The 9,718-nt window shown below is 36.6% G+C and overlaps 1 protein-coding gene across 1 annotated transcript; it reads right to left on the bottom strand.

Moving 5' to 3' along the window:
• Window positions 1-7,108: 7,108 nt before the first annotated feature.
• On the bottom strand, window positions 7,109-9,295 carry LOC143581648 (rho-N domain-containing protein 1, chloroplastic-like). Its single transcript, XM_077064389.1, has 2 exons — window positions 9,195-9,295; window positions 7,109-8,257 (listed from the first exon to the last, which is right to left on the bottom strand). Exons 1-2 carry the CDS (start codon window positions 9,268-9,270, stop codon window positions 7,224-7,226), a joined length of 1,110 nt encoding a protein of 369 aa, XP_076920504.1. The 5' UTR covers window positions 9,271-9,295; the 3' UTR covers window positions 7,109-7,223.
• Window positions 9,296-9,718: the final 423 nt, after the last annotated feature.

Here is a 9,718-nt window from a genome sequence, read left to right as displayed (position 1 = left end):
TGCAAAACTAATGTATGCTTGTGAATGGAATCCGCATGCCATAGAGGCTCTAAGGCGTAATCTTGAAGCAAATGGCGTGTCAGATCGCTGTGTTGTTCTCAAAGGAGATAATCGTGTCACAGCACCTAAAGTAAGGCTTCTTGTTTTTCATATGTTTTATAAAAAATATGTATATTCTAGTTGTATTACTATTTCTGTGCTATAAGTTTTGCAAATTTTAGTTTAAACTCATTTTATGAAGTGTTGACTTGTTTGGTGTTTTGATGTTCAACACTATTTTTAAAATTATTTCTTGTACATTTTAATCTTGTCTTTGTTTCTTGTACTATGAATGGGATAAATTTCTTCTCATATTTGGTTTGACTTCAAAAGTCAAAGAGCAACTTTGTAAGAGGAAATGCATAATACTTTCTTTTCCAGGGAGTTGCTAATCGAGTCAATCTTGGTCTACTGCCAAAAGATCTCAGTGTACCAACAAAGCCTTTTATAATGTCCAAAAAGGTGATGGAGTCTCTTGGTGTCAAATATGAAGCACCAAGTGGCTTACATGGTCCTGGAATCACATGCTTTTTAGTAATGGTTTTAATAAAAAGTATTGAGGATATATATCAATCATGTCACTTTAAACTACCATTTAATCATTTAATATCACCATATAAAGAGTAAAACAAAGCTCATAAGTCAAGAATAAAAGCAAAAGCCTCATCTATATAACATGCAACATAATACAGGTTATGCTAAAAGCATCAAAAGAGCTAGGTTTGATGCGCGTTTCCACTTCTCATCATGTTGCAGAACTCATCATAGTTGATTTTTCCATCCTGTTAAACAACAAAACCATTAAAAATTAATTCAACTTGCCAAATTAAAACAACCACAACAAGCAATTGACTAACACGCACACGCACACGCACACGCACACACAAGAACACCAACCAATTAATTCAACTCACCAAATTTCAACTATGTACCTTCTTCCATCTTTGATGAGGAGGTGTGAACCACCAGTGCCTTTTCACCTATAAATTAATCAACAAAAAATAGATTAAATAAATTCAGCAAATTAAAACTAGCACAACAAGTAATTGACTGACGCACACATACACTGGAAATTTTTTGCTTTTTCTTTTTTATATTCCGAATCAGAATCAATATCTTTTTGGCCAGAATCATCTTTCGGGTCATAATCTTCTACCGGATCAAAATCCGGCACCACCCATGGCAGTCCACATAAACAATCACACCATGTATATCGCGTAGGCATCGTCCACGAAAGATCTGAAACGTCCCACCTTTTTGTCTTTAATTCGTAGGTGATCAAGTAGAATCTTAGTAAATCTGTAGCTGGTTCACCTGATTGAGGCCGTACTTTTAAAGTAAAACAAACGATATCACCCACCAAATTCAAGAATCCGTTGCTGAAAAGACCTCGCACACCTACCGACAACTCTTCTGGTAACGTTGCAACCGGTTCATATCCACTCTCTGGGTTATTTTCTTTTAGCCGAAAGAGCTTTAGAGTTCACATCCTAGGCTGCAACAAATTCTCGTCCACCGCCAGGAAACAAATAAACCCGTCAATACACTTATGGACGAAGCCTTTGACTGTTTCCCCAACTTCATGTCTAATGGCGGCCATGAATGAAGCATCATAAAGACTAACAGGTTCTCGTAGTATGTGAATCGGAGCATTGTTTCTTATCACAACCATTGCTGTAGAGTCATATTTTATATAAACCACCATCATGGGTTCCGATTTATCCCGATTCAAATGTGTCGTCAATTCTGAAAATACGCTCTCAGGGTAATGGCCATTTGAAAATTTGCTGAAAAACCGTAAAGGTCCAGGCTGAATTCCTTGATCTAGGACCTCTTGCACATGTGTGAGGACGAACCTCGATGCATCTACTGGATGCTCTAGACATCTAATTCCTTTATAAGCCGTTTGCCAGTCCAATTCATTGATGGAAGGATAGCGAATTTTTCTTGACGTCATGGTCAATGAGTTTAGCAAAAGAAACCCATGGCCTGCTAAGTGAAGTACAAAGACACAACCCCGCGATGCGATTAAACTCATGCTGCCGCACATGTAATCTCTTCCGAAGTCCCTAATATAAAACCTTGCAACAGCCCCGTCACATCTTCTAATGCCAACAATGCATTTCTACCTTGCATCATTACACAGAAAGTACGAGAAGGCCCGCATCAACACACGGCCGCGTTTGCGGTACTCTTTCAAAAAATCCTGGTTCATTACTATCTTGTGAAAATCCTTGCATGCTGATTTCATTCTTATAAGCTCTAGAAAATCCATTTTCAAGAATACCTCTTGAATCAACTCGACGTGTAGGCGCTGTAGCTCAAAGGTCCTACCAGCCATGCTGTACAACCAACAATATAAAAAGTTTAATAATAACAGCTAATTGCATATATATATATATATAACAAACAACAAAACAGATCATCTAGCAAGCTAAACTCGACCGAAAGAAGAAATACAGAAACAAGTAACAACTAATTATTACATAAACAAAACAGATCATTTAGCGTTTTAATACGATAGTACGGGACAAAAGCATTCACAAAATTACAATGCATTTACACAAAATCGGAATAAAATACATGATCAGTATATCACAATACCTAATAACCTTATGAATGAATAATGAAATTGATATTTATAAGCCTCAAATCACAATACATTAACAAAAGCATACACGAAATCGGAATAAAATGCATCAGTAAATCACAATACTCAGGTGATTGCATGTCAAATCAATTGAACCACACAAAATCAACTGAACTACAAAATACATCAACGAATCTAATGTTTCAAGCGAGAAAATAAACATTCTCCAACCCTAGGGACTAAATTTGTATGATAAACATTAACAATACTCAGGTGATTGCATGAATTGAACTACAAAGATACATCAACGAATCTAACGTTTCAACAAAATACATGAACGAATCTAGCGTTTCAAGCGATTCTCCAACCCTAGGGACTACATTTGTATCATATAAACCCTAGGGACTAAATTTGTATGATAAAATTAACAATACTCAGGTGATTGCATGAACGAAATCAATTGAACTACAAAATACAACAACGAATCTAACGAAATCAGCAAACACAAGAATATACATCAACAAAATCAACTGAACAACAAAATAAATCAACGAATCTAACGTTTCAAGCGGAAAAATGAACATTCTCAAACCCTAGGGAATTCATTTCAGGTGATTCTATCTCGAATCGATTGAACCATGGATTGCATTGCATTTACATTAGATTAGATGAATGTACAAACCTGGCGAGCAGCCTGGAGGCATGAGCACGGCGTGAAGGATCCAAAGTCGTGAACGCTGTAGTCGGCACGGGGTTTTAGGTTTCAGACAAAAAAAAATTAAACCCCTTATAAAGGGGCTCGAACCCGCGACCTTAGCTTTTGGAAATTAAACGCCCTTACCATTCAACCATCTTATCTTTTATTTGATATGCTGCGCTTCACTCCACAATTTATAAATAAGTTTCAATTTATTTAATCTAATTTTATTCTTTTAATTAGGGCGGGCTGAGCATTGGTTCGGTTCGGTTCGGTTATTAAGCGAAACCCAAACTGAAATCGAAGTAATCGGTTATTTTAATATGCAAACCGTTCGGTTTTCAATTTTCCGATTTTCGGTTAATTTCAGTATCGGTTCGGTTTTTTTGCAATTATGTGTTGCATTGCAAAAAAAAGTTAAAATGCATATTATAAGCTTGTACAAAAACGTGTAGAGTATCACAGTCCACGTATATATTGAATTTAGTCCATTCCTCATCATCTTGATAATCTTTATTATCATCAATCGGTTCGGTTTTTTCGGTGCCGTTTTTTCGGTTAATTCGGTTTCGATTCGGTTAATTCGGTTTTCTGCTCACCCCTACTTTTAACGGCCCTTCAGTCCGCCCCTGCCTCATATATGTTCATTATCCCATCTATACTCTGAGTGTATGTCACAACCCACCAAAGAGGAATGCACGAGTCGCGGCGGTCTTGAATATCGTAAGCATATGATTATCGCAAACATAATTAATATATTAGGATACCATAGGCTTTCAAAGTAGTTTTACAAACCAAGTTCGTTATAAACGATAATAGACACAAAGATAGGGTTACTCCCAAAAACATATCCTTCAAAAAACTTCGGTTAATACAACAGAAATCATTTTCAAAAACGATATCCTAACAATGCATGTGGTCCCCAAGTTGTTAGTTCCTAATCTTTAGTTAATTCCCTGAATAACATATATTTTAAAAGTCAACACTAGATTGGTGAGTTCACAGGTTTAAGACTCAACAAATAAATCATGTCGTTATAAACCTTGTTTGTATAAATGTATAAACATATACGATAACAGTTGAAACAAATATGTTAATCCTCCGTACGTTTGCAATAAATACAAATTAATATACTACCCATGAGCCTATAACCAAACCACGTGTTATATCCTTTTGCCATTTCCAAGTCTCACAGATGGAATACACACTCCCTAGTTGGATGCAATATTGGAGGTTAGAGCGACTAACCTAAAATAGGGAGTATGCTAAAGCTAACATTACTATTCGCATATTCCGGTGGCTAGCTACGTTAGCTAATGGTTATATTATGCAAGCAAGGGGCTTATAGCACTACATGGTCCAACTCAAGTTTGGGTGTTTTGTTTATAATTATCGCATATAAAAGCGGTTGTGTATGGGACCGTCTAACACCACAAGTGAATTCTGGTGGTGAGAATGGAAGACGTGAATTGTGAAAGTAAAAAAACATTTATATATATATTATTTATTTATATATTGTTTAGACCAATCAAATTGAAAAAAATATAAACCTAGCAATCTTTGTTTAGACCAATCAAATTCATTCAAATCCAAATGAGGCATCCCTCCACAAATGTCTGGGTCTGTCGCCCCATGCGTACATCTTATACATGTGGCATTTCTTAGTTGGGTCCCCCCCCCCCCCCAACATTTGTTTGGGATTCTCATGGTTGCCTCTGTGCGTAGCTCATATCTAGGTGGCATCTCCAGGTTGGCCTATTAAGAGTGTGTGCCTATGGACTTGTTAGTTTGGCGTTTTTCATCCAACGGTCTACATATTTATTGCCCTAAATTGTGTTTTACCCGAAATCCAAATCCGGCATGGATCTGAGTCCATTTCTCTTCACATCTCAGACTTTAGTTCAAGCAACCAACAAGTGTGTCCCTAAACATGATTGCATGAAGCAAAATCTTGAGAAAAAAAAATATCTGCACCACCAAATAGAATAAAGCTGCATTAAAAATGAAACTATTGAAGTTGTTGAACTAGATCGGATTGTTTATGTCGCAAGTGATTAAAACAAAGAAGAAATTAGTTGCCCGATAAAGGATAGCAACAAGATGGAGGGAACACCATTCCAACTGTTTGGTATTGGCCATTAATTTCATCTAAGAATGGGACGGATGTGTTCCACTCTATCCACCCTTGTTATAGCCATTGCTGGTCTTTGCAAACATTGTTATTATGATCAATAAAATAAACTTGTACCGAGCCTATCCGGTTGACACCTAACACCTCATGACGGAATTTGTAATTTATTTATTATTTTTTAACGAATAATTTTATTGGTGATAATAAATAACTAGATTATAAAGAAGCTAGACTAGAATTTACATTACACACGGTTTGTAATTTACTTGGTACAGAATTATTATTATCACTATCATCTTTTATGTAATAGAAAAAATTGATGGATGGCGTATGGGTGGGCAGTTGGGCCCATAGGTGAAATGTAGTTATGGTAATGAACAAGATGATTCACCATCAAATGCATTTTCATCCTAAAGCTCAATGTTCCTTCCTCTATCAGAGTCCTAATCGTATTTAATCTTCTTTATTTTCAACTTATAGCATTGTAGAAGGTGTTCGGTACATTGCAATAGTGAGCTGATTGTAAGCCGGTGACCCCAATCATACTAGAGAGACGTTTTAGTTGAGCAACTATTGACTGAAGAACAAGGTGATGACGCAGTGTTGATTGGTTAGATTCCACCTAAGTCTTAATAAATCAGGTTTTATATCTTCTTCCCTTCACTAATCCATACAACGAGGTTCAAGTATTTAGAGTCATTTAGTAATAGGGAGATAGATTGGCGTAAATAGAGAGCAACCAAAGGAGAATTGGTTGACAAGAGATTCCCAAGAAGACTAAAGGGGATTATAAGGTTGCAATTTGACCAAATGTTTTATACTAAACTATCGGTTGGGACATTAAGAAGACACAACACAAAAACTAATGGTAGCAAAAAAAAAGTTGCTAAGGTGGATGTGTGTGCACAAGGTTGGACCGAGTAAGACTTAATGTTTTTTGAAAAGTAAATTTTAGGGGTGACTTAGATACACGGGGATTAAGATGGCTTGGACAACTGAAGACGAGACATTTGATAGCATAAGTAAGAACATGTCCAACGCAGGAGAGAATGATGTTTAGATCTGAGGTGGCCGCCAAGTAGAAGAGAGAGGTAAGTGAGAGTGGAGAAGTTCTGGAAGGAGGGAAAGAAAAGAGGAGAGAGAACAAGGTGATGTTGAGGTGGATGAGGGGCCACTGTTGGAGATGCTTTTAGTATTTTGGAAACTCTCACGATAGAGGGGAGTAGGAGTTGTATATGTGTGTTGGTTTTTCTTGGAGCATTAGCTTTCGTTATACTTTTAGTCGCCTTAACCTTAGATTTCCTTAGATGAGATCAGCATAAAGCTTTCTAAAAGGAATGCATAGGTGCTTTCAAAGAGTATAGTTTTTTAAAAGGAATGTATAGGTACTTTCAAAGAGACTCGTGCTACCTTCTTATAGTCTCACTACTCTTTAATTTGTTACTACTATAGTTTTTTATACTTTACTAATACTATAGGTCTCAATGAAAGCAACTTTTGTATCAACCAATATGGTGGAATGAATGAAATTTTATTCGGTATATTAAGTAATTAAGCGTCCGTCTCAAACTTACTGAGCTACAAAATTCAAATCAAACAAGTGATGACCTTCACAATATCTCAAACCACTTGTCTATTTCTAGGCACATCCATTAACTCAAAAATATCAAGTTTTTCAACCACATCAAACAAACCCAGCAAAAGATAGTAAACAGGACATAAATTTAGCAAGTATCAAAGAACAACTTAAATTCTATAGTAAACTCTTAACTAGTCAGCAACTCCAATAACTCGGCTTTTTTGAGCTTTGACAGCCCCTTTAAGCCTCTAGATTTAGCCACTGCTCTTAACTCAACCAACTTCATGCTGCTCAGATCCTTATCTTCAATCACATTTGCTTCTTCTGAATCATCAACAATCTCATCAGCAATCTCTTCAATTTCATCATCTGAACTTTCATCAAACCGATTAAAGGCTTCATTTTCAACTTCTGGCTCAGACCCAGTCTTGATTTTGACCTCGGGCGTTGACTCAGGCTCATGTCTTGTTTCTTTCCTTTTAAATGGTCCAGGAGTAAAAGACTCTTCACTGGTCAAAATCGGCTTGTATCTGAATCCAGAAACTGGAGACCTCTTTTGGAAATTTGATGCGGGTCTTACAGACCGGGCTTCAGTGGTTTGGACCTCATGTTTGACACGGTTATTCGAGTCTTTTTGACTTCTATCTTCTGTAAACGAACTGTTCTGTTCGGGTTGGTTGTCTAACACGAAATCTCTATTGTTTCTGCTCGTGGTCGTGCTTTTTCCATGTTGAACCGAGTGTTTTCTCAATAGTTTCAAAAGAGAATCAACAGTTTCATTCTGTTTGTTATGTCCTTGCGGATCTTCAGCCTTTTTCTCTTCTTTTTGTGCAGCCCGTTCTCTTAATTGGGCCTGAACCTTTCTGAAGATTTCCACAATTTCTCTTTCTTTGGGCCCGGGAGCTGCACTTGATTGGAATTTTGGGGGAGAACCCGAAAGAAAAGGCTGACCGTTTCTTGAAGAGAACACTTCAGAGTCTTCAAACCCATCAATGGAATCCCGGTCTTCATTATTTCTATTCTTGTTTCTTGAATACCCTGGTCTATTTTGCCTTGAAAAATCCGGGTTTCTTCTTTGACCGCTAGAATTTGCATTGCAGATAAAAGACATGGTACCCCTTGAAGCACAAGTCAAATTTCCAGAAAGTACAATTTTGACTTGTGGGAACCTTCTACAGTTGTTACAAAAGGATAGGCACCTGCCATCTGATGTTCCATGACCTGAGGAAAACAAGAAAGAAAGTAATTATCAATTTGTCTTACTTACAAAGAAATTTGGTTAACGATACAGCCTAAAGAACAGACCGCAAAAGGTTTGTACTAATTATATGCATTGCTATGTAGCCCTGAATTCGCCATTGCTAAAAAAGGATTGACAATATGCGATTCAACTTTAAACTCATGTTTATGCAATGCTATGAAACCCTGGATCGCCATGTTGACAATAGGGCAAGACGACAACTTATTCTCTACCTTTTACAAATAGCAAAATAAATACACATTTGTTTGTCCCGTAAAGGGTACGTATTTAAAGGCACTGCCGAAACAAAGTTACAAATATGCTTGCTAAACGCATAAATAACATCGACAAGGAATTGACTGCCAAAGATGCACCATATTTCATCAAAATCATGACAAATTAATACCTTTCGAGAAAACTAACGCATAAGATAACGATTGTTAACATTTTTTTCCAGCAAAACTGTTATACACTTAAAATTCATGGCTTCGAGTAACATCTATCATCTAATAATCAGAGTGTAACTCAGATTGGGGGTTTTATAATTTTGCACTAAACCAATCAAATTATACAATAAAAGACTTGCTACAGACACTGCAGGCCTTATCGGGTACGGTTAAACCTAAATTCAGCTTGTGAACTCATTCAGGCATTTCGTCGAACAGGTGGTGTGCAAACACATAACCACATGAAAACCAAAAACAAAATCAAACCCATCCTAAAACCCAGAAACCCTCCAACGGAATAAATAATCTCACAAAGATTTTAAAACCAAACAAATCATATAAAAAAGATAAAGACTTTAAGCCCTAATAAAAAGGCATGATAATTAGATGGATAAAGTAAAGCGGCTGACAAGTGTAAGCATTAAGCAACCCATATATTTACCGTACCGGAGATAAGACTGAAAAGACTTACCGAGGAAGCCGTGAGAGATGAGATGAGACGCCGGTAACATTTCGTTGTGTGAAGGTTTTGGTGTCACTGTTTGCATTTTAGAGGTCAGGAGGGAGAATCCTTTGTTGTAATATGTCCTTTTTACAAGGGGCTATTTTGGAAATTGGTACTTATATGCTTATCTTTTCAAAAATAATAAAAAGCTAAAATGTTTAGATATTACTAGATCTTATTATTATGCTGCATAGTTTAAAAAAATGTTTGGTTTTTATTTTCTTGTCATGATGCATTATCGAAAGAATAAATTGTAGAAATATAAGAGAGAACATGTTCAAATAGTATTAGGAATGTAGGAGTAGTAAGTAAGGCCACTTGGGGTACCCTTTGGGTAGTTCGCATCACCGTCTCAACTAATTTGACAAACTAAAAGAAGTTAAGAAATCCGATGGAAGAGTCAGAATGTGGAACAAGTGATTTTTGTGGAAAGATGCATAGGGTACTTTGTGTAGTTTGAAACATCATCCGAATTAATTTAATTTGGCAAA

Source organism: Bidens hawaiensis, unplaced genomic scaffold, assembly GCF_021521415.1.
Source record: "Bidens hawaiensis isolate Kalapana, Puna unplaced genomic scaffold, B.hawaiensis_p1.1 tig00031130_1, whole genome shotgun sequence".
NCBI lineage: Eukaryota > Viridiplantae > Streptophyta > Magnoliopsida > Asterales > Asteraceae > Bidens > Bidens hawaiensis.
The sequence above is the reverse complement of the archived record's forward strand: the minus strand, read 5'-3'. Positions and strand labels throughout refer to the sequence as shown.

Coding starts and splice junctions, on each gene's coding strand:
- LOC143581648 (XM_077064389.1), bottom strand. CDS start 9,270: ATGCAAACAGTGACACCAAAACCTTCACACAACGAAATGTTACCGGCG. Junction 8,258..9,194: donor CATCTCTCACGGCTTCCTCG/GTAAGTCTTTTC, acceptor TGTTTTCCTCAG/GTCATGGAACATCAGATGGC.